The sequence below is a fragment of the Typha angustifolia genome, chromosome 11 (assembly GCF_048772165.1).
Source record: "Typha angustifolia cultivar Huaian chromosome 11, ASM4877216v1, whole genome shotgun sequence".
NCBI classification, from domain to species: domain Eukaryota; kingdom Viridiplantae; phylum Streptophyta; class Magnoliopsida; order Poales; family Typhaceae; genus Typha; species Typha angustifolia.
The window spans coordinates 5,726,658-5,752,169 of record NC_133249.1 but is presented as its reverse complement, the minus strand read 5'-3'; the positions used below and the strand labels follow the sequence as shown (position 1 = coordinate 5,752,169).

General features: G+C 35.9%; 1 protein-coding gene across 1 annotated transcript; it reads left to right on the top strand.

Annotated features, from left to right (window-relative positions):
• Window positions 1-533: 533 nt before the first annotated feature.
• On the top strand, window positions 534-25,335 carry LOC140769672 (uncharacterized). The gene is made up of 27 exons (XM_073110477.1): window positions 534-736; window positions 848-1,028; window positions 1,112-1,233; window positions 3,352-3,468; window positions 3,602-3,748; window positions 3,951-4,651; window positions 8,492-8,613; window positions 8,705-8,796; window positions 8,976-9,195; window positions 9,283-9,346; window positions 13,168-13,316; window positions 13,421-13,491; window positions 13,562-13,735; window positions 13,951-14,019; window positions 19,130-19,231; window positions 19,333-19,422; window positions 20,301-20,376; window positions 20,457-20,556; window positions 20,686-20,755; window positions 21,075-21,254; window positions 22,423-22,545; window positions 22,633-22,716; window positions 22,836-23,020; window positions 23,117-23,255; window positions 23,343-23,402; window positions 23,726-23,830; window positions 24,860-25,335. Exons 1-27 carry the CDS (start codon window positions 647-649, stop codon window positions 24,971-24,973), a joined length of 3,747 nt encoding a protein of 1,248 aa, XP_072966578.1. The 5' UTR covers window positions 534-646; the 3' UTR covers window positions 24,974-25,335.
• The last annotated feature ends 177 nt before the right edge of the window (window positions 25,336-25,512 follow it).

Below are 25,512 nucleotides of genomic sequence, written 5' to 3'. Positions count from 1 at the left end.
TTTAATTTTAAATTAAATGAGATAATTCACGAAGCCTAATATAAGAAATTGAATTCGACGAATCTATTATTATAAATATGAGTGATTATATGTTAATTATTATAAGTGAAATGAATATCAATTTAAGTTAATTTTATTATCTTATTTATATTTTTAATTATAATCATTTATTTTTTTATGAATTGATTTAATCTACATACTTTATCATTCCTCTAAACTCTAGTCACAATCTACTACCCTCAAGAGCTACATAGAAATATTTTTTCATACGAATTCCTATTAATGTTATTTTAGATACGTTTAGAAAGCTCATCAAAATTTAGAAATTTAGTACTAACTATATTTTTGCTCAAAGATTTTCAAATTAGAACGGACGGCCCAGATATCGAAAGTTGGAGATGATGATCAAAACGGGTGACGGATGCTGTCTGCATCGTTGATCCTTTGAGGTTGGTATTTGGATCCATAATTCCATCAAAACCTTACTATATTTTTGACACAGAGGTATATAATTTCACATAATCAGTGATAAATACAAGAAAAGCCAGGACACCAACTATTGGGTGACTTTTTTCTCTGTCCCGTTCTCTCTCGGCGCTCTGGAGAAAAATATCGGAGCCGAATCGAAGAAACCAAGGAGGAAGACATGGTAGAGACGAGGCGGAGCTCCGCATCCTCTAAGAGGCCCCTCTCATCTCCTTCTCCATCGCCATCTCCGTCCTCGAAGCGCCCCAAGGTGCGATCTTTCTTCCCTTCTCCCTTTCTCTTGATTTCGGCATCTTGCTATCGATTCGATTCTTGGGTTTTGCTCTCTCTTTTCTTGCTGAGATCTGACGGAATCCTTCAGGCTGAAGCGGCGCCGTTGTCCTCTCCTAAGGAGCATGTCGCTAACGAGAAGGAGGAGGTGAGGCAGTCGTCGGAGGACCCCCAGATCGCCGAGACGAGTGGAAAGTACGGGGATGAGGCTTCGAGACGGGAAGAGAGCAGGGAGGAGGATGCTGCGGGGCAAGCGGAATTCGTAAACCAAGGTGAGTTTTTTGGGTTAATTTTTGCCTTCTTGGCCCCTTTCTTTAATTGGATTTCTTCATTATTTATTATTAATTTTTTGTAGATCAATCGGCCAAGGCGGAAGCAGAGCAAGTGGAACTGCCACCGTTGGATCTCCTGAGGAAACGAGTTGAAAAGGAGCAGCCAAAGGTTCCTTGGGCCAAGCTTCTGTCGCAGACCTCAAAGGTAGGGAGATCTGTTCCTTATCTTTGTGATTCTAGAGAAATTGGGGATTTACTCACTCTGTTATCAGACCAAATTGCAACTAATGATGCTTACAGCGCCGCATGCCCCTCTTGCATTAGTTTGCTATTGTTCTGGAAGCTGCCTGACTGTTTTTAGAGCATGTCATGCTTGATAGTATCTTATATATATATAATCATTTAATAAATTCTTGCCTTGTACCTGTTCTCCATAGCTGGGCCATATATTGGAACGGATTTGAAAGCTGATGCCAATGCTATTATGATGAAGATAAATTAGTAGACACCTATCCTCTTGTTTCCGTCATTAGACCTTGGGCATGTATATGTAGATTGATGGTATGATTATGTTAGAGTGATACTGTAGTTGTTAAGCACTCTTTGAACATGATACGATGTAATGTTAGAAGAGCTGTTAGCTAGAGTTGTTTGACAAAGTGAGAAATGTAGAAAGGAAGGTTGTCAGTTGGAATTACATATCAAAGTACATGGCGTATTGTTTAATTTATTAGTAGCCAATTGGAGAATTATCTTCATCAAAGTTGATGATCCTACATCCAAACATCGTATATTATAACCATATGATAACATGAGTAAACAAGTAAATATTTCCAACATATATGATTAGTTGAAGACCACCGACAAAATATGAATCACCAAAAACTTATAAAGATAGACACATCAACAATACAACTTTTAGTTATCATATGCATATGCAGCATTTAGGTTATCCGTACATGGGCACATATACATATGCAGCCCATATGCAATCCAATTGTATATAAAGAAACATAGTGCTCATGCGGGAGGTTTACCCACTGCTAATGCCTATGCAATTGCTTTGTAAAAATGCTCAAACAATCAAAAGAAGCACCAACATTGAGCTTTACCCACTGCAGGGTTGGTGGTTCCATTTTATCCTAGACTATCAATGGAAACCATTGAATGTTAAGTTGGTCTAAACATAAGCAACTAGTGGGGTAAATTTCATTTCGAGGACCACATGGTTGAATAATGGACACAACAAAGAAAGATTGTCAAGTTAAAGTTCCTCCGGATTTCGCAAAAAAATGTTGGCAATATAGGGAGTCTACAAAGGATGCCGGAATTAATAATATCTTGTCATTCCTGCATTCTTCAGTCTAAATGATCTTTGAAGGAGTCTTGGTTCCTTCACTATGTCATACACTTACCCCAATATTGTTTAATATATAGTTATTGGAGTCCAAATCATGCTGAACCAGTTGAAGGAAATGGCAGGTTGGTATAATCTCATAATACTCTTGAGGGTCAGCCTTCAAAACACATACACTGATATACACATCTTGGAGGAAATTGACTAACAAATTCTACCATAATTAGGTATACCTAAAGCCTGTAACTTTAGTTAAGTTCTGTTTCTCAGTAGCAGGAGCAAGCAGGTACCATCTCGAGAGTCTGCATTGAGTTGGGACCCTAATAATTCTTGTTCATTAAGGTCCATTACTGTTGTGTTCGCTAGTTAAATAACATGAAAGGACTGTCAAGTTCATAATTCAGACTCTTCATATTTCATGGCTCCAGAACATTTACATATTCAAACAAGAATTGAAACATTTCAGAAACTTATCTCCTATGAATAAAGAGGCCAGCATATCAAATGCTTTTCAGTAATATCATGTTGTCTGGTGGGATGGTGACCAGCTATCAAAATCTCTGCTTCTCTAGAATTTTGTTGTATGCATGTTTATGTTATAACAAACTTGATGGTTGACAGGGTCACTAATTTAGTAACCAATGATGTAGATTTACCATGCGGTGCAACTTAGTAACATTTGGAAAATGGCTGTTTGCTAAGCAGATATTTATGGTTAATACTTAATACTATATGCGACATTGATTATGGTATACTTCTGTGGGTACTTGAGCGGTTAACTGGTTACTGTGGTAAAATTCTGCTCTAATACAGAGGAGCCTTGCTGTATTTTGTATCTGATAATTATATACATCTAGCAGGATGGATGATTTTCATCTTTTTGAGGTATAATTTATTGCATTTTGTCCTTAGCTGAATATTTTTGCTTGTCTCTTAGTATTGTCTGACTATACCTGTATTTTGCAGAACCCTCATCTTGTTATTACTGGTTCTCAATTCACTGTTGGCCAAAACAGAAACTGCAATCTAAGATTGAAGGACATACCTGCTAGCAAAACTCTTTGTAAGCTGAGGCACATTGAGGTACATCCTTTATTATTTTGTTTGTCTACTCTTGTGTATAAGATATCAGTTGATTAAATCTAAATTGAAGATACCATGTGGTGTCACTTGGCATACATAATGTGCCAATCGTACTTAAAAATTCTTATTTCAGCGTGGAGGTGCATCAGTTGCCTTGCTTGAAATAGTGGGTAAAAAAGGACTTGTCCAAGTAAATGGAAAGATCATTGATAGAAGTTCGAAAGTTATCCTTAAAGGAGGGGATGAGGTTGTTTTCAGCTCATCTGGAAAGCATGCCTATGTATCCTTTTGATGCCTTTCCTTCTTTTCTTCTTGTTTATTCTTTCTTTCCCTGTGTCTTCCTTTTCTGTACATGTAGCTGCGAGATGTCTATACTTCACTATAACTGTTATTGCATAGTCCTTTAATGCCAAGTATTTGGCATCAGAAATTGGTTATAATCATTTTATTCATCAGAAAAAAGTTCCTTGACCTGTTGGTAGATCTTTCAGCAACTTGCAAATGACAAAGTATCTAAACCAGCACCCTCTTCGCTTGGCATTCTAGAATCACCAATTGCCTCTGATAAGGAAATTCATTTGGAAACCAGATCAGGTGACCCTTCTGCTGTTGCTGGAGCATCAATATTGGCATCTTTATCTACTCATCTAAAAGACATTACAGATCCTCCCCCTGCATCAAGTGGAGGGGATGCTGAAGGGGTGGGACATCTTGTGCCGCCTTCTACTTGTGATAAATCAGAAGGCCATAATGCAGACCATGATAAGACTTGTGAAACTAGGAAAGATAATAATAATACTGTGGATAGTGGAAACACTGAAATTCCTCCTACTGATATGACTGCTACCATTTTACCTGCTGATATTGGCGCCAATGATACTAGTCAGAACAATGGTATTGGATCTGATGGCCATCTTGATGCAGAAAGCGGAAAGATGTATTGTAGAAATTATCATAGAAGGCAGCTTCTCAGTATGGTCGCAGGATCAGCTCCTCCTGGATTTGATTTGAGCAGTCATTTTTTTAAAGCATTCGAAGATCAGATGGATCTACTCAAAGATTTCAATTCTCCTGCAGCTTTACCTACAACCAGGTGCCAACTCTATAAGGATGGATTGAAACAAGGGATTCTTGGTTCAAGTGATATCCAAGTTTCTTTTGAAAATTTTCCTTACTATCTAAGGTGAGATATTTGTTCATCTACATCGTATTTTATTAGCCTACTTTCTGCATGCTTTCTCTCTCTCCTTTCTTTTCATCTATAGTTTGCTTTTCTGACTCTCCTTTTCTTCCTGGCTGTGATGAAGTGCAATCTGAGATCCCTCTTCCATAGATATTAAATAAATTGCTGCTATTTCACCATTTTTGCAGAACTAAAATCGTATTGGTAATGACCCATTAACCAGTGCAAAGCAGATGCTATCATGCCTTCCTAAATTTGTCTTTAGTGTCTATAGATGCATACCCTTCTTCAATGCAGGATATGTAAATCTTGGAATAGCAATATAGGACATATATTTTGCAGAGCCTCAATTGAGTATCTAGCCTCTAAAATCTAACCAAGATGGTGAATCGATGTTTCCGAGGGTGGTTGGTTTCTCTACTAGTAAGAATCCCTTATTCACAAGGTTCTTTAGACTTCTGAAGATTGACATGATTTTTGGTTCTTATGGAAAGCAATAATTTCTTTTGCTGTATGTTGGATAGTTGGATGCTACTTACTTACATGCTTATTACTAGGCACTAGTCCTAAATTTTGAGTTCGATTTTACAATTCTTATTTGAGTAAATATGTTGGATATTCGCTTGTATATATCAACAATAGGAGAAGAAAAATATTGGATAGGGGGGGAAAGAAAGCTGACCTATCAGAGAACCATCACAACTTGTGAACATGGTTTACATTATTTCAGCTGTTAATTTGGTTGTGGTGATGAGAAGTAACTTGTGAACATTGGTTTGCATGTTCCTTTTGAATATATTATTAGGTGTAGGATTCTAATACCTACAAGCTTTAACTCAAAGTTCTTGTAACCAACTAATGCTAATGTTGTGATTTAAACTTTTCTTGAAATGATGATATTGGAATTATGTATAGTTGTTTTACAGTGCCAAGTTGGAAAATTGCCTACATGCATGCTGCAATTAAGAACTAACATATTTCTACCTCAGAAGAGTATCAATAACTAGTGTCTATTAGGATTTAGAATCTTTTTGACAAGAAGAACTTCATAAAGGTTTGTTAGTTCTGTTGGATGTTTCATTGACCCTTTTTTTTTTCTTTTTAAATCTTTAGCTGCTTTCCTTTTCTTGAGAAATGGCTTAGATCAGATCGACAATGTTAGTAGTATCAGAAAATAGCTGTTTCATATGAAATGCATTGTTGTTCCGGACCTGCCTTATATTAGAGGAAGTTCAAACTGTTAACACTTTGAAGTACTTTAGCTTCACACAAGAAATGTCGATGCTTAAGTTAGGCCCTTTGGAAAGGACTCGAGGGGTAGGTGAATAAGTTAATGAAGCCCCTGAGAAGCATGTTGCATGTGTTTTGGTGGGTATCTAGTTGAATTGGGTGTATCACAAGCCTTTTATGCTCTTGTTGATCCAAATATTTGATACTAAAGTCATGAACAGTAAGTGTTGCAGTAGCATTGAGATCAGTTAGAACTTATATATATCATACTGGTGGTGGTGGATATTCATATAACTAATGTTGGCTACTGTTTTAACTTCTGTAAAGTTTAAGCTAATAGCAGTGTCATCACGTTCATGTAATGTTGATGGCACAAGAAATGGTAATTAGTTAACATGTCATTGAAGTGAGGTTATTCTACGACTGTCAATTTGCAATAAGCCAATAACCATAGAGGCATAGACTACTGATTGAAACTACAAGATCCATCTAGCTTGACATGGTCGTGTGTGTTCTAACTTTCCAAAGATAATGAAATGTTGCAATTCTACTGTCAATAGATTGATGACGGTCTTGAGGAAGGTTGATACTATAAGGATATCCTCATATTGGAGAATATCGGGGATCATGGAAAAAACCTTAAGTCCCTAACACTCAGACGGATCAAATTCTTCTCTTGTAGAGAAACTTATCTTGAATGTTATTTGTCCTTTCCCCTTTGCTTCTCTTGTGACAATCTTGATTCTTCCTCTTATGTAGAGAGCTCTATGTTTATTGTGTTAAAAGTTATTCTATAAAATTGCTATCCATTTGTTTCCAGTACCTTACTGGATTAATGTAGCTGCTGGATGTCATTTAGGCATGATCCAGTTGCCTATCTTCCAAGCATAGATAGTCTCATGATTGTACAAACTACTGAGGCTGCATTATCATTTTATTTTTGAAATATTTTTGTATTTTGCGGGCTACTCCAAAATCACTTTATTTTGAAGCAGAATGATCAAGGAAGATAAAATCACAAAGGGCCTATTTGGGTAGACTCAAATCCGTTGATATCCCGTTGGAATTTCAGAATCCTATGGGAAGTGGGGATGGAAGGCAGTCTCTTAAAATGGTGTTTGACAAGCATTTTAGAGGGAGTCTTTGTAGAAAAGGCTTCTTCCTTGGGGTTAGAAATCCACTATGACCTACTCTTCCCCCCGTATCCTCCAGTTCAGGCCCTTTCATCTGCCATGTTTGAAATGCTAATGCCTCTTTCCCTTTCATTCCTGACTCCTCTCTCTCTCTCTCTCTCTCTCTCCCCCCCCCCCCCTTTTGGATGGGGTTCCTATTGTCTTTCTCACCCTTGATAGTTTCTTATTAGTATCACCATGTAGTATCCAAACAACAAAATAGAGCCATTTGTAATGAAAACATCACTTTGGAATCCTACATTTGAAAAAAATGTGGTTTCTATTTGCTGAAATTCCTTTAATATGTGTTCCCACATAGGTACTTAACATGAAAACGAAGGTCTGACCTGTCCATCCTGGTGCTATGAGATTGAATCATAGAATCGCCTATTTAAGAAGGAACTACATAGATCTTACTTTTCAAGAACCCATTAACATAAGGTTTTATGCACTTAGATACTCTTTAGTGTCAGTTGAAATACTTTGGGTTTTTCTGTACAAGATTATGTGTCGGGTTAATTACACTCTGACTCCCTCAATTATATACCATTTTCACTTACACTCAATCTTTTTCCCTCTAAATTTGACCTCCTAAACTATTCAAAATAGTTAAACCCCTCAACAGCTTTAACTAAGATTGGGGAATGACTTTTTATAACTCTAAACATCCACTCCTTTGGCGAATTTGTTTATCTCATGGTGCTTAAAGATGGGTTCATATCAAAGGCTTTGTGGGGGCATTGAGGGGTTGTTGAACAATGATATTGGTGGTGGTGGTGATAATTGTGGTGGTAATGGTATTTATGTAGGAGGCCCTTGAAAGTGTTAGTAGTGGGTGGTGGTGTAGTGGTGGTAGTGAGGTTTATATTTAGAGTTTGGACTTGGGAGAAGAGGAGGGCGTAAGTTGAAGAAGAGGGCATTTTGGTATAATGGAGTCATATGCTAAACTTGTGATAAATTCTGTTAGAAACCCTAACAGTAGACTAGTGAAAGGACTTTTAAAGGTGTCAAGTTGGAGAGGAACTCAAGATTGAAAAAGTCAAACTGACCCCCAGGAATCTTACTTTTCCTTCTCAAGATAAGTTGTTCTTTGACTTTTGGACACTGGTGCATTTAGTAGCTAGCAAGGTGTTGTAAAAGTTTGTAGCCTACTTTCTATAGGTGTTTTGTTCTTTGGATACTGAGATGCATTTCGTAGCTAGCAAGGTGTTATAAAAGTTCATAGACTATTTTATGTATATGTGTATGTATACATGTATTACTTATATACGGGCTTTCTAGTGCATGAGGCTCCTGCCTATGCGGGGTTGTGGGATGGGAATGTTTTCATGTATGATTTATTCATTGTCAGTTGAGGTCTTTTTTTTTCTCTATATTTTCATTTTTTAACAACCCTTCATGTGGTTTATTTATGCTGAGCTTTTCTTTCCAAACGCAGTGAAATTACAAGGGATGTACTTCTTGCATGTGCTTATATTCACTTGGAATGCAAGGACTTCGTAAAGTACACCACAGATATTTCATCTATACACCAGAGAATTCTATTATCTGGCCCTTCAGGTATGTTATTGCTTAATATGCTTATGTGGAGGTTATCTGATCTTCTTGTTTCATACCTGCACTAACAATGTTTCTGCAAACCATTATCTAGGGTCTGAAATATATCAAGAGACTTTGGTAAAGGCCCTTGCTAAACATTTTGGTGCTAGACTACTCGTAGTAGATTCTCTTTTGCTACCTGGTGTAAGTTATCTTGCTGTTTCCATATACTGGACATATCAATTACTCCTCAATGACACCTGAACAAATTAGGTGTAGTAAGTGATACCACCTATAGTTGAGGGGTATTAATGTAATTATACCTAAAATCTAAGTTGACATTATTGCAATCAATCATAGATGAATTAAAAGAAATCATTCAGGTGCCTTTTCCGAAGGATTTGGAACCCCAAAAGGAATGCGGGAGGACCGATAAACCAGGCATCATATCCAAGCATCGCTCTGCATTGGCTGATGCTATATCGAGGAGACCAGCTTCAAGCGTGGAGGCTGACATTATAGGGGCATCTACATCAAATTCTCAATCTTTGCCAAAGCAAGAGTCCTCCACTGCGTCATCAAAGAATTATACATTTAAAGAAGGTATGTTTCTCTTTAATGTTTTATTTAAAGGAAAATTATTATGCTTATCTTGTAGGCTGTTTGCTGACTGAAGATTATGTTAAACAGGTGATAGGGTAAAATATATAGGTGCAGTTCCTCAATCAGGCTTTCCTCTTCAAGCACCCCAGAGGTATCTCTCTGGCTACAATCACTGAATATATTTAACTACCTATTGTTTCTGATATTTTCTTATCCCACTTTTCTGTTTGTTGATCATTATAGAGTTAGAACATTTCAACTACATGAAACTTGAAACTAGCCTTGTGAGGTGGGAACCACCACTTGTTACATATAATAAGGTGGTGACTACTAGATATTGAAAATTGAGTTTGGAGAATGTAACTTCAAAAACTATCATGACTTGTTGAGTCCTTAAATAGCACTTTGTAGTCGCAATTTCTGGCTCATTTTTGCAGCAAGAAATGTATCTCAGAATGTCCTAATGTTTCTTGCATTTTGATGAACTTCTTTCATCAGTTGTACCACTTTTTGCAAGGTGTACAGCGACTGTATTGCTAATCTCATTTTAACTTACCTCTCTATTAAATACCCTGAAGCATTTGAGTGTTTGAAAGAGTTATGTTGTCTTCAGGACAAACCAAGGCATCGTTCTCTTTTTCTTGTAACTTCACTTGCTGCAGTATACTATTTCTGATCCACCTCAGCAGCCATATATATATATATATATGTTATATTTTCTGTATGGAAGAAGATCTTTTGCCTAATTTCTTATTGATGTGTGTGGAACTTAGATTAAGTAATATATTCTAGATTGAATGAAGCAATCACAACCTTCTCAGTTAGCTCTGTTGATTTCTATAGTACGGAGCTCAACAATGGGCATTTTGTCTTCTTAGATGACATGCCCTTGTCTTTCGGTTTATAACTTTATGCATATTTGTAGGAAATGCTACCTTTTGAACTCGAAAAGTGGTATTGCCAAAATTTGGTTTGTAAATATGTTTATTTCATTGGAACAGGTTGCACAAGAATTTTTTTATGCAACTAGAAACTTGTGAAAATGATAACCATGTCTTTCTGAATGCACCTACTTACTGCATATGCACTATCTGTTCCCTCAGCGAACTGCTTAAATGTAGCCTCTTTTTAAATCATTGATTTGAGTAATTATCAAATGCAATAAATTGAGTAGAAATAGTAATAATGCTATATTGAACCTTGAGTCCTTGGCAACACTATAATCGTACTATATCTAATTATCTATTGGATAAGCTTTTCCTAAGAATTATAATTAAAGATACTAGTATTACCAGAAAACATTTGTCCTAGTAGAGAGGTCCATCTTAATATTGTATATCTTACTCGCTATATGTGACCCCCCAGACACATAACAAACTCTTTGATGCTGAAATTTTAATCAAGAAGGATCTGAGTCTTGACAATTCTAACTCTATTTTGTAAATTATAATTAAGCACTGTAAAACAGGACCTTTTATCGAGTAATGTGCTTCTACAGATGTGTTATTTTTTTCTTCAATAAAATCACTATCTATTCATATAGTGCTAGCACCTTTTATGATTGCTTCTTATGTTGATAATATGAACTTTTATTTTCCTTTCATTGTAATTGGATTGTTCATCTTTTTCATGAATCAATTGCTTAAATGATTTCCAAATCCAACAACCATGTTTGTGTCTTTGCAACCAAGGATCGTCATATTGTAATATAAGGGCATGCCATCTATGGACAATATGCCAAGTTTCATGTGCCTAGTTGATTGCATATTAGTGAGCTGCACCAACCTCTTTACCTTTCCCTCTCCCATTTCGATCCACCCTTCATGCTTCTTTGTTTGCATTCTTCCCCAACCTTTCTTTTGACCAAGACTTTTATAAAATACTTGATATCATGAAAGTAATTTGTAGTTTACTACTCTTCACTGAAGTTGCGAATTCTAATTTTTGAGTGCATCCTTCTTTATTTTTCTCTTCCTTGAATTGCTAGACAACAACCTTGAAGTTGGTGAGTTCCTTTTTCTTTCTTCTCCCTCTTCCCATATTTTCTCCCTCATTCTATCCCCTAACATGTACTAAACTATGCAGTAAGCTAGCCATCTTTGGCCCAAACTCCACATGGCTTGGCCCATGAGCATCCCAACTTCAATCTTCTCGTACAAAATTCCAAACCTCAGTTCTTGAGCTTCATTTTCCACTCAAGTTTCTCTCTCCTTGTTCAAGGTCCTTGCATTCCTCATGAAAAGCCAATCCTTGATGAGGGAAGATGAAAAGGAGAATTTGAGAAAGAGAAGAGAGATGGAAAGAAAGAGGGAGAGAGATGTTGTACCTAAGCGTCCTATGTCTAGTACAACCATGGAAGGGGGAAAGGGAGAGAGAAGGGGCAATGGTGGGAATACGAGGAAATGGAATATGTGGGCTTTCTAGGGTAGCCACCAAAGGTTTCCCTCCAAAATAAAATTGTGTTTTTTTATATAAAATTTGAAAAATGAGTCAAATAGACTTTGTGCACCTGACTTTATTTAAAAGAAGGGACACAAGACTAGCATGAGGTGTATTTGGATCTTGGTTAAAATTGAACTAGATATCATTTGTACACTCCAAATTAATTTTTATAGTGTAGAAAGAAAAGAAAAAAACCGTGTCCACTGATATGGCATGACACAAGGCTGTGTTAGCTTGGCACACACCTGTCCTACCAGCACGGCTTAACACACTCTGGCACGAGTCTATGCCCCGTGTTGAGTGCCGATACTCTATCAGCATGAGGCGTGCCAACCAACACAGCATCCTTGAGCTCTACATATACAAAGACAGAGAAATCTAGAAGCCTCCATGTCTAGGTGTAGTATAGTGACTTCAAGAATCCTCACATCAAGAACATCTAGTTTGCTTGGTTCATGTGACACAATGGCTCAAACATTTTGCACTTGTTATGCCACCGAAGATCCATTGAGCTTTTCTTTATTTTGGGTGATATCGTTAGAGAATTAGTAATGTACGTGGTGATTCACAAATCTGGTGGTGCAAGGGACTAGAAAAGTCTTAAGTTCTGAATAAATATGTTTGTAAGCTAGTGGATTGAATTACTCTGAATTTTTTTTGTCCATTTCATGACTGGTAGTAGTCTCATCATATGTGCAACACAAGAAGCTAGAAAGCAATTTCAAATTATCAAAAATTACAGCAAGTTAATTTTTAAAATATGCAACCATGACAGATGATTTCCTTCGAGAGTGAGAGTCAGAAGATGATTTATCTACAGTACATATTGCACTATGTAACTCTTGGAGTAGATGATGATCAATTGCCTGAAGGTGTAACTTGACCTTCCAAAGTTGTCTTAATGAGCTATCTTTTGTATGGATCCAAAACACATTCACATTCTCTTAAGGCCCAGAAAATTTGACCTTTCTAAGCATAGGCAAGATTATGGAAAAGAAGGCATTGGGGAGTAAAAACTAAAATGTATTTGCTCATTTATTGAACTATGGTTAAAAGAAACTATGAGGCTCATGTCTTTGTTCTAATGAGGTTCTGAACTTCTGATGGCCCTTGCTAAATAATCAACCAGTAGTATAGTTAATCAACTATGATCTCTTCGTCAAAACATTGTTCGTTCTCATGCTTTTTGGTTTTCTATTGTACTTCTGATGGCCCTTGCTAAATAGCAGCTAAGATCAACTTCTGAAGTGATCTCAGTTGGTTCTCTCTAAATCTATCAACTTCCAAATTGACTGTTATAATATATGACACAAATGATGTTTGCCAATGTGTGGCACATCTGTTAATAATGAATGTCCAAAAGCTGCATCTTTGGAAGATATGATGCTCAGTTTTAAGCATGTTGCTATCGTCAGATTTGCTGATAAGCTAGTTTTATCTTTCTGCATTTGCAAGCAAATTTCTAATAACTTTTGTGGAATAATAGCTTCTGCTTCTGCCAGGTTTTCTAATTGTTTCAACAATGTGCAGGGGTCCTAATTATGGTTATCGAGGGAAAGTGGTACTTGCATTTGAAGATAATGGTTCCTCTAAAGTTGGAGTCAGATTTGATAAACAAATCCCTGATGGAAATGATCTTGGGGGCCTATGCGAGGAAGATCACGGTTTCTTTTGCACTGGTAGTTCACAATGCACATCTTATTTTGTTGCCTTTCAAAATCTTTTTTCTTAATTTTGTGAGTTTCTGTTGATCATTTATGTACTTCACCTTTTCTCCTGTCAGCTGATTTACTTCGTCCAGACCCCTCTGGAAGTGAAGAAGTTGAAAGGCTGGCTGTCAGCGAACTTCTAGAGGTGCGTCTGTTAATGTTGTGATGTGCAACAATCTATATGTTTGCCTAATCATATGCATCTTTTTTTCCAGGTTGTCTCAGAAGAAAGTAAAAATGGTCCTTTAATTATATTACTTAAGGACATAGAGAAATCTGTGACTGGAAGCACAGATTCCTATGTAGCATTGAAGAGTAAACTTGAATTAGTACCCCCAGGTGTTCTTATAGTAGGTTCGCACACCCAAATTGACAGCCGCAAGGAGAAGGTAACATTTTAGAATTAGTCCTTTTTATCTATCTTGATTTAATTTTTTTTTTTTGGTAGTTTTTCCCACATTTCATGCTTAGTAAAATCTGTAGAAATCAGCAGTACAGGAGGATCCTTGTAGTTGACCTCTTAATATTATCACATTTCTTACTATCATTTTATTGGTAATTTTTCCCCATTTCTTACTACCATTTTATTGGTTACATCTTGCAGTCACATCCAGGAGGCCTTCTTTTTACGAAATTTACAAGCAGCCAGGCACTGCTGGACTTTGCTTTCCCGGTAATATTGCTTAAACCACTGCAGAATCCAGCATGCATACTGATTGTCTTGATTTTGATTTTATTCCTGATGGTTTACGGCTTACTGATTGTTTGGCCTATGCATTTCATTTGGTAGTGTCATCTCCACATTATGCGTAAGGCAGAATTTGTTTATGTAGTAATATAGCTTGTTTACATGTTCTACTACAATTAATGATAGAACATCTTTTGTTTGAGTTTCTTTGTTTTCTCGAGATATTTTTGTTTTGTTTTTGATTAATCGTATAAGGAGTCAGGAGATATTGATATCTGTAACCTTTAGGTACTGTAAAACAATTTCAGCTTACGTACTGTAGCAGCTAGATGCTTTGTGTTATCCTGCTTCTTCCGTGTATTGGTTAGTTTTCTGTTGGGTACAAAAATGTGAGAACTTTATGGTTTGTATTGTCAACCATTATGTCAAATATAATTTGCCTTCTAAAAGGATAGGTCTGAAGTAGAGTTTCAGATTATTTTTTCAGCAGAAAATGAGATTATCTTTTAAAACATTGCAATTGATCTAGAACTCCTTGAGTTGAGGAGTTCTGAATTTTGGAGTATTAGGAGATAAGTTTTGTTAGGAAAATTTTAATTTTGGTTCTTTTTAAGTTTTAAGTAATTTTTTTTTCTAGAGGAGCTCCAAACCAATTTAATTCTTCATTTGAGTGAGAAAGAATTAGACTAGTAATACTTGTTATTTTGTGTTATCTACTTGTCTCCTGAGTGAAAAAGAATTAGACTAGTAATACTTGTTATTTGGTGTTATCTAGTTGTCTCCTAAAAGGCCTGAGGAGAAATCAACTTTTTTGTGGGAGATTCTAATTTTAATACCTTTAGTGTCACTTCTCTTCTTTCCCTCTTCTTTCCTCCCATGCATTCTTATTTATCTATTGTGCTAATATGGACAAAATACTGAGGCAGAAAAAGAGATCTGGAGATACATTATCTTTTCTATGTCTGCATGGATTTGTACTCATCTTTCGTCATATCAGCATGGTTGTAATTTTTGACCTACATCGGAGTTTGTCTTAAATGTTCCATCCACCAACTCAAGGTGATTTTCTGGAGCCTATACCATTTTCTCATGGTTGGCTTCCCATTGTTGGGTTGCCCTTTTCACTTTCTTGTTTCATTGTTACTAGTTTTCAGAGGGAGGAAAGTGATCTTTACTGAACTCATAAAGACTACGATCATGTGCCAAGATTTGGGGGGATGAATATATAAGAAGATTACATAAACAAAAAAGAAAGAACTTGAGGAGAAAAGCATGGTGAACATTTGTTGCATAATGTGAAGTTGATTTTTGATATGATCTATGAGGGCCAATAGAACTCTCATAAGAAATTAGGAGAACTCAAATTTTGTAGAAGCGATGTATTTACCAAGAACGACAAGCATATGAAAATGATGTAATCTTTATTAGGCATGACTGGTGGTGTAGTTAAAAATGAACCTTGAATGTGCATGATAAGTCTAGATCGTCTCTTGTTTGCATGCTTTGGTTTATTAACATAAGATAATACTTGTATCTATAGATCATATGCAGCTAAACACTTCCAATAAATGGAGAGAATTGTGAATTAGTGTAATTCTTTATCTACTACTTAGAATCATTTGTGGCCTTTGTTAAAGCTATTCTAGACATGAAAACAATAAAATTCCATCTGGTCCATGGGTAAGGTCTTCCTTAGTTGCTGCAGCCAAAGAAGGCCATGCCAAAGCTATGTGTGGTGCTGAAACCTAGTTGACACAGGGTGCCATTGTGTGCTAGTGGCATGCCTCTAATATATCTTTTTAGGCTCGTTATACATAATTCTAGTTTGAATATATATATTAGAGCTCTATATTAGAGTCTTTTATCCTTAGGTAATGTTGTAAATGACCTATTTTATTAAAGATATATTAGTAGTTAAGTAGAAATATGATTCAACACATAATATGATTGAATACTTTAATTAATTAATAAATTAAAACCAAAATCTAGATGAACATAGTTAATCCAACATGTTCCTATATTAGTTTTGATCCAATTTGAATGAATTTGATATATTAATTTATATTTTTTAGAATTTCAAAAAAAAAATGGTGGAAATTTAATTATGCTAAAATTTTAGCTAAAAATTATAAATTTTGTGATCAGATCAATTTATACGGAGTTAATTTGATATGTTTATATACTAATTTTGACTCAATTTAAATGAATTTGACATATTAAATGTTTTGTTTTTATATCAAAAAATTCTTTTGATTCCTATATTGAAATAGTTTTTTTTATATAGATTTACACAAAAATGCTAAATCTACATAAAATGACTCACAAATAATAAATCTAATAAAATTAAGTTAGATCTATCATTTATACACTAAAAATTAGTTTTTAAAATACAAAATAAAAAAATAAAAATAAAAAACCCTATGTTGATTGTAGAGAAGATTGGTCCTGACCTGCCCAAATCCAGTCTGAACTCGCCCGGGGTAATCCTGGCCTGAGCTCGATTTTGGCATGGCTCGAGCCGAGCTTGAGATGGTAGTGGGCGGTATAGGCTAAGCCTTTGCCCACCCGGCCTTACCTGAAAGCCTGACCCACTACTCCTATCTATGGCCAACCCATAATGCATACTTATTCCTATAGTTAATTTAGTCCCACATCGTATATTTAGTAAATTATATATCAGTATATAAGTATGTTCATATAAAAGTTTAACTAAAATGTCATCATATGGACCCATTAAATTTGACCCAATGGGAAATAATATTTTTTATATTTAACCCATTATGTTGGACCCATTATGCTCAATTTAAGTTTAATATCTAATAGGCTAGTAGGTGGTAACGAATTAAAATATTCTAACTCGGCCTGAACCCGACCCAATCCAATCCAACCCGAGTGATTGGTGGGTTGGGCCGTGAACAAATATGTAAGCCTGGCTCGGCCCGCTTGATAATCACCTTTAGTTGATCGGCACGTGTCGATAGAAGGCTGTGCTGGGTCGGCATGCACTCGTATCGACCGACATAGTTGTGTGCCGGTACCGAGTGATGATACTCTATTGGCACAAGTCTCAGTCAGCACGGGGTGGGTCGACCGACATGGCTGTCCTTAGATTTACCTTGTTGACATGATAACAAGTTCTAGTGCATGAGATTCGACCTCTATGGGTTTTGGTGAGTAAGCGGTATGTAAACAATACACTTGTCAACAGAGATGATGCTTTTGTAACTTGAATATGCACCAACTATTGAGCATGGGCTAGTCATTTTTATACTCACACAAAGTGGCATCCTAAACATGACAACTCATTCAGTAATGCTAGTCTCATTCACTTTAGGATTAAGAACACTTCTATAATAGGTTTCTTATTTGTTATTCTCAAAATAAGGTCTTTATTTAGAAAAAAACTAATTTTATGCATTATCATTCAATATATATGCAATGCTTTAGAGGTCGCTAGTTGTGTAAGGCTTAATTGCTATCTGTGCAATGCTTGAGAAGTTGTTGCTACATGGCTAGTAGGATTGATCGATCCGAATCTGGATCAACCAACCCCGATCCCGATCCATCTGGCAGGATTGGCTTGGATCGTTCGATCCTAATTGACTAGGATTGGGTCTGGATCGGCTTGAATTGTTCAATCCCAATCCGGATCGGGATCAGTGGGTTTGGGTAAAGTAGTGCATGCATGAGCTAGGTTAATACTTAATAGAGTTCTAAAAGCATGGAAGATGGTGAGCATGAGCTAGTTGATTAGTTCAAATGTAATAAATAATCTCTTGTGCTGACTCAAGGATAACATAAATTAATAGTTATTCTCAAGGTTCCTAGTATCAGGATCGAGATCGATATCGGCGGTCTGAAAAAATAATACATATTGGCCGTTCATATCAGATCAGACTATTTTTTAATTATGTAAAATTCTAAATATTATTTAAAAATGTAGAATTTTTTAAAAAAATTTACAAAAAATGACAAGTTGTAATAAGATTTGTTTATGGTTTTTGGATATTTGGCTACCTTTGTTTATGTGAAAAAACAGTCTCTTTGGATTATTGATCATTAGAATTGGTTTTCATCTGGGCTTGAGCCATCTTCACCCTTCTTGGCGTCCAATTTGAATTCTTGTCTATGGTCGAGGTTAATTCTCTATCGTTTCTTTCTCCTCCCTCTAACAATCAGCCACACCTGAAAGTTCTCTTCTCCCACCTCATTTAGTTTTAAGCACTAATTCATCCACCATATCCATAATCATTTTTCATAATCCTGACCACATATTCCACGTCCATCCCGCTATCTCATAATCTTCAATTATTATTTCATACGTAATTTTCGATCTATTCATCCGATTGACGAGATTTTAGTGATGTTAGATTTCTAACCCCGAGAGGAACAACACATTTGAATTTTAGATTGATCCAACAGTTGGATCGAACCTAGTTACCTTCGCAAGTTCCATACTGAATTATGTTCAAATTATTAAATTGGATAGAAAATCATCTTCACCGAAAGCGACCATAACAACAAGGAAAAAAAAAAAAAAACTCACATGTGAGACATAAAAACTTAAAAAATATATTAACTTAATCAGAATTCAAAACAAAGCTAGGATGTTTTAGATATATAATGTTTCATCTGGTTTGTAGGTCTATGTATGCCATAAAGATGAACGAAGCTTTGTATAGTTGTATATTAAAGTCATATCTTTATTTAGTATCTAGGCTGTGTTTCTTGGCAGTGAATTTTGGAGAGTTGCTAGATTGCTCCCTTGTTGGGAACATCTTCTTTAGCTGCTCCATTGAGCCGGCATTGATGGCAGTTTAATGCACTTGAATGCCCTTTTGTTAACCATATTATAACCTTCTAATATCAAATTAATTGATGCCCATGGATGTAACTGATGACATCAAATGAAATTTGACCTTAGTTTTCTTCATGTTTCCCCTAACTCGTACATCTAACAATTTATGGAAATTATCTCTTGCTTTCCTCTTTCATCACTAATTACTGAGATAACAACTCCATACTACCTGAGAGATAGAAATTTCCTTTCCTGTTTGCTTATTTTTTATAATAAATTTATCTTCTGAAATGCTAGGATAACTTCAGTAGGCTGAATGAGAGAAGCAAAGAAATCCCCAAGGCAATGAAGCAGCTCACTAGACTTTTTCCTAATAAAATTTCCATTCAGATTCCACAGGTGCAATATTGGTTTTTCTTTTGTTTTTTTTTTTGGTTTGTTGTGACAGTTATGCTTGTACTTCTACAAAGCAGATTGTGATATCCTTGAATCTTTGGCAGGATGAGGCCCAACTTTTAGATTGGAAGCAACAATTAGATCGTGATGTTGAAACCCTTAAAGCCAAGTCCAATATTGTTAGCATTCGCTCTGTAAGTTTCAAATGATTTCTTGTTTGTACACTATAGATGCTTATCCTTACCATCAATTAGAATTGTACTCTGTTTATTCTGCTACTTCCCTGTGTCTCTTAGCTCTGTTTAGTTCTTCACGAGCTATTTCCTATTGTATTCTGTCCTCTTTAAGTTAGTGAATAATGTTACTTTCTTTGCTTAACTTGAAATATTTGTTTGTTTGCAAGTATTATTTTATCAACTTCTTTCATTTTTTTTCATCTGGAATAATCACGTAATGGATGACGTTGCTATTATTTATCAGCACTCCTAGATCTGTAGATTGTTGTTCAAATTAGAAAGATTGAATCAAATCAACTATTATTATTTGGATTTCCCGTGGGTGCTTTGAGACTACATAGTTATCTGATATAGTGCATAATCCCTATCTATTGACATACCTTGTCCTATCAAGGTGCCTGCCACAATAAATTTCTTTTGTTCATGGGAACTTTTAGCCTATTCTCACCTGCATATCTTTTATTCATTGAGCGAGAGCCCTTCGAACTACAAGATCAATAAAAGTTGCAAAATAAGCTAGATTGTTGAATTCTCCTTGGGCTGTAAGTATACAGTCTCAGGTTGACATGAGATGAAATGCAGACTAACTGTGATGAATGACTTCTATCACACATAGCCACATACCTTAAGTGATCTGGTCCTTTCTATGCTTAGTCACCTTTATGTTTTTCTTTTTGGTTGTCCTTTACTTTTCCCTCCAAAATCAATTTAAATTGAATTCACCATGTTAAGACCTTTCCTATGTTTGTGCTCTTTCCACCTTTTTCTTCCTAATTTAATATCACATAACTTTCTTTCATCACATTTATTTCCTTTGGATATTTCATCTTGTACAGTTTCTGAATCGCAATGCACTGGACTGTAATGATCTTGAACTGATATCCGTAAAGGACCAAACCTTGACAAACGAAAGTGAGTAAATTGTCATACTTGTTACTTTTACCGTGTATTAGGTAGCTAACTTGACCACCTTTTCACTTTTGATTTAATAGATGTGGACAGGATTGTTGGTTTTGCTCTTAGTCATCACCTGAAGGACAACAAAATTGAAGAATCTATGAAGGATGGTAAACTTGTACTTTCCAATGAAAGGTAATTATGTTTTTGACAGGCTCTATGCTATGTTCTAAGTTCTAACATTTTCTCTACTAGTTCTTTTGATAATTTAAGACCAATGGACATATACCCTTAACATGTGAAAGTAATCATCATGCATGACAGCATCAAGCATGGGCTTCATATGCTACAAAGCATGCAAAGTGATACAAAGAGCTCGAAAAAATCACTCAAGGTACTTATCCAAGAACTGTTTAAAACTCCGATAGTTATATACTAGACAAATTTGGGGCAATTATGCAAATGCATGACACACACCCACCCACCCACACACATACATATATATATATATATATATATATATATATATATATATATATGTACACATAAACATGCAGGTTGGCGGGCATGGGCACCCCTTGCATGTTTAAAAATACTTCAGCAGTGTTGTCAGCTTTTACATTTCAAAGTTCTGACTTGTGTACAATGGTTTTGTTTCAGTTTTAATTGGTTCTCCTAGTTATATTTCTATTTTTCGCCTTGATTATTTTCAGGATGTGGTCACCGAGAATGAATTTGAGAAACGACTTCTGGCTGATGTTATTCCTCCTAATGATATTGGGGTTACATTTGATGATATTGGAGCATTAGAAAATGTAAAGGAGACGTTGAAGGAACTGGTGATGCTTCCTCTGCAAAGACCTGAATTGTTCTGCAAAGGACAGTTGACAAAGGTACGCTTTTGACATCGACTTCTGGCATGTGCCTAATAATATGAGATTCTCCTCTTGGATGGATTTTGCTTTGAAATTTATTTTCTTGTTTAATGCCTTTGTACTTCTTTTGTTTGTTAGCAATTTCTTTAGAAGGCAAGAGAAGCTGAATGATTCATACATATTTCTAACTCTATTAATGCTGGCTCTTTTATCTTCAAAGACTTCCATTGTGTAGGAAATCTTTTCCAATGAGTGTTGTTTGACATCAAAACCTACAGTTTTTGCATTATTAAGGAAGTTGTGGGGTTATTTACCTAGGTTTGTGATAATAAGCTTACATTAGTTTTCTAAGCAAACAAGGCTTATCTTAACAATTTGTTTTCTGTAGTAAGATGGTTGGATCCTCACAGTTTTTTGTTACATAGCATAACATTCTCCATTCCATAGGTATTCCATCATCATTTTCAAAATATTGCCTCACTGATGGATCAAAGATGAAATCTTTATCCAGAATTTTCAAATTACAATCTAGTAGGCAATCACTAGTAGTCAAAAGATGTTTTTGATATTTGGAATATGGCCACAAAACATTGTGGACATATTTGCGCAATGGTTAGTGTTTGTGCAATGGTGGGCTTTCTTTTTGGGCCAAGCTCAACATTTTTATAATGCTAGTTGTTTATAGTGGAGAGTATTTGATCTACTCAATGATATGCAGGTGCCATGCACCTCAGCACGATGGAAATTGTAGATGTTATTTAAAAATTGAAACTTCATTTCATTAGGCTAACTAACAAATAAATCATGTTGAGACAAGCTATCGAAAATTAGAAATCCTGCAGAATCTCTATCATCAATTTATATCATTTTTTAATAGGAAAAGGAATTTGTGATGTTGCAGAAGATAATCTTATTCATTGATATTCCTTAATCTTTTGATCTCATCCCACCTATGTTGATTAGAGTTTGTCAGTCTGATATTGTTCCCTTTGACAAAAGAAATACAGTTCGGTCTGTCTGTATGAAGAATTTGGATAGTTTCTTGGTAGCTCGATTCTTAAATATTTTATCAACTTTGAGGTTGCGCTGATGCTGGAATGCCAGTTTTTGGACATTATTGAAGCATAATCTGTTTTATTCCTTTTTGAAACTTTAACTGTATCAGCTTTTCCTTTTACTTTGACAGCCCTGCAAGGGAATACTGCTCTTTGGTCCTCCTGGTACAGGAAAAACCATGCTTGCTAAAGCCGTTGCAACAGAAGCAGGGGCCAATTTTATCAACATATCAATGTCAAGCATCAGCTCAAAGGTAATTCTTGATGCAGGAACAATTTTAATTGATATTTGATACATGTTTTTTTCCTACTAAATCTAATGCAGAGTTCATTTACATTAGTGGTTTGGTGAAGGAGAGAAGTATGTCAAAGCAGTTTTCTCATTAGCAAGCAAAATTGCTCCTAGCGTGATTTTTGTCGATGAGGTTTGTGAGGAAACTGTTAGCGCCCTCCCTCTCCATGTCTTTCTTAATAACTGAAATTTTAGTAACTTGACCTTCATATTGTGTTGATTCTCTTAGTTGACTTGCTTTTCTTTATGCAGGTTGATAGTATGCTTGGAAGGAGAGAAAATCCAGGAGAGCATGAAGCCATGCGCAAGATGAAGAATGAATTTATGGTGAACTGGGATGGGCTGCGTACCAAAGATAATGAACGTGTATTGGTGCTGGCTGCCACAAACCGGCCTTTTGACCTTGATGAGGCAGTAATAAGGAGGCTTCCTCGGAGGTAAATGAAAGAATTCTGGAGTTATTCACAAGTATAATTTGCATACTCGTCACTGATGATAGATTGTTATTTTATTTGCTGAAATATTTCTTGCAGATTAATGGTAAACTTGCCAGATGCGTCAAACAGAGAAAAGATTATCAGAGTAATTTTAGCCAAAGAAGACTTGGCACCGGATGTTGATTTGGAAGTGATTGCCAATATGACTGCTGGATACTCAGGAAGCGACTTGAAGGTTGACTTGGAAATCAGGTTTTCCTATTTGATTTTTTTTTGTTGTAATTATGTAATCTGCATTTATATTTTCTTTTTCCATTTTCAGAATCTCTGTGTTACTGCAGCACATTGTCCCATTAGAGAAGTTCTGGAGAAGGAAAAGAAGGTTAGTACTGTACAACTACACTTATTTCTAAAAGTCGGTTTGCAATTGGAAATATTTTCTGCATTTTCTATTTCTTGCATTCTTGTCAATGATTGTAATTGTGTATTCTAGTATGACTAATTTAGCTATTCTTGCTTGCAACTTCAGTTTCATGATACAAGGCTGTATTATTCCAGTCTGTTCTTTTTCTTTAGTTGTCATATAAAGCATTCATCTTAATGTTTGGAATAGTGTCCCCTTCAGTATATGCCTTCTCTTCTGTTTAAATGTCATGATGTTGCTTGTTATGACTGTTAACGTTACCAATACTGTTTCCTCCACAGGAGAAAAGTTTGGCAGTAGCAGAAGGTAGACCTTTACCTGCATTGCATGGAAGTGACGATATTCGTCCTTTAAATATGGAAGACTTTAAATATTCACATGAACAGGTGAATTACTTCATTTTACCTTATTTGCTATTCCATTAACTTTCTAAGAATAGGAGAGAGAGAGAGAGAGCAGTTGAAATTTGTGCTGCCTAGGTTTCACCATGTGTAGGATTATGTGGAAGAAGGATTCCACTGGTCATATTTGGTTCTGGACAGGCTTGGAATTCGATATCCAAAACCCTTCAACATAAGTGTTTTATATTAAGGTGTTCTGGATTCTGGACCAATTAAGGACCAAAGTCAATCCTTGAAAATTTTTCTACTTCCTCCCTACCCTATCTAATATGAATTGAGAACCCCATGCCACATCGTTCACCTTTTCGCTCCCTCTCTCTCTCTTGCCCTTTCTTCCTCCCTCTCTTGTTCCCTATCTCTCCTCCCCCTTCGATACCTCACTGCCAACCTCATCCATCAGGAACACTAGTTTTTGGCCTCTCTCCCCTGATGGCATGATGCTAGTGCAAGGCGGCATGGCTCTGGCAACCTTGGGCATGACCCCATGCTGAGAATCATAGAAACTTACTTATGCCCACTGACATTTTAATCTTACCTTTTCTTTTATTGATATTTGCAAATTAACTTCTTTTTGGTATATTTGCAAAAACAACTTGGTACGGAATATCTCATTTGATAATGTTATTTTGATGAAAAATGCTCTTCTTCTTCTCCACTTGTCCTATATATGCAAGATGCACTTGAAGGGCATTGTAGTCAAAACAGTAAGACAGAATAATTTTGTGAATGAACTAAAGGCTGTTTATTTGCAAACTTGCCTTCAATCAGAGTCTATTTACAAATTTATCAAATAGGGGAGATTCTATGTAATGCAGTACAATTATTATTGACCTATAAAAGTGTCAAGCTAAGTACACTGGGCTTTTTAAAAATGTTACCAACCTTTTGATGTTTTTCCAGAAGAAACTTATTGCTGGATAGGAACACTGAAAATCTCTTCCTGCAGATTGTAGTTTTTGTTCATATTTGTCTGTTCAAGCAGATCTAATAAAATAATAATGGGTGCTCATGTAGGTATGTGCTAGTGTGTCATCGGAATCTGCAAACATGAGTGAGCTTCTCCAATGGAATGAGCTCTACGGTGAAGGTGGATCAAGGAAGAAGAAAGCACTTAGCTATTTCATGTAGGAGTCACCAAATGTACAGTCTACTATCCTTGCAAACATTCACAACCTCGGCAAAGTTCGTGGTTCTTTTTCTTGTCGAGCTCCCCGTGTAATTAATTTCCATATCAAGTCATTTATCGGTCGTTAAGTTATATCATAATTAAGTAATATTTGGTGTATCTCTCGTAGTGGTATAACCGTAGCCCTTTTTGTTCCTATTCTATCACTTCAGCAATAGAGGCCTCTCTATCTGTACATGCAATAGAATTTGCCGAATGGAATAAAATTTGCAACTCCAAATAATTTATTTACTTGCTTGATTTATTTATTGTCCTGGTTGTAAATATAGTTGAATAATATAAAGCAGCTATTCCTTTTCGCGTATCCTCATCCTCAGTCATGTTATCTAGTTAATTTGATAATCTGCATCTCTCAATTCTGCCATTTCCTTAGCAAAGGTCAATTTTCTTCTATTGCATACTTTGCATGGATTAAATACCCCCCCCCCCCCCCTCCAAAAAAAAAAAAAAAATTTGACTGCAGCAAATGTCTTTACTACTT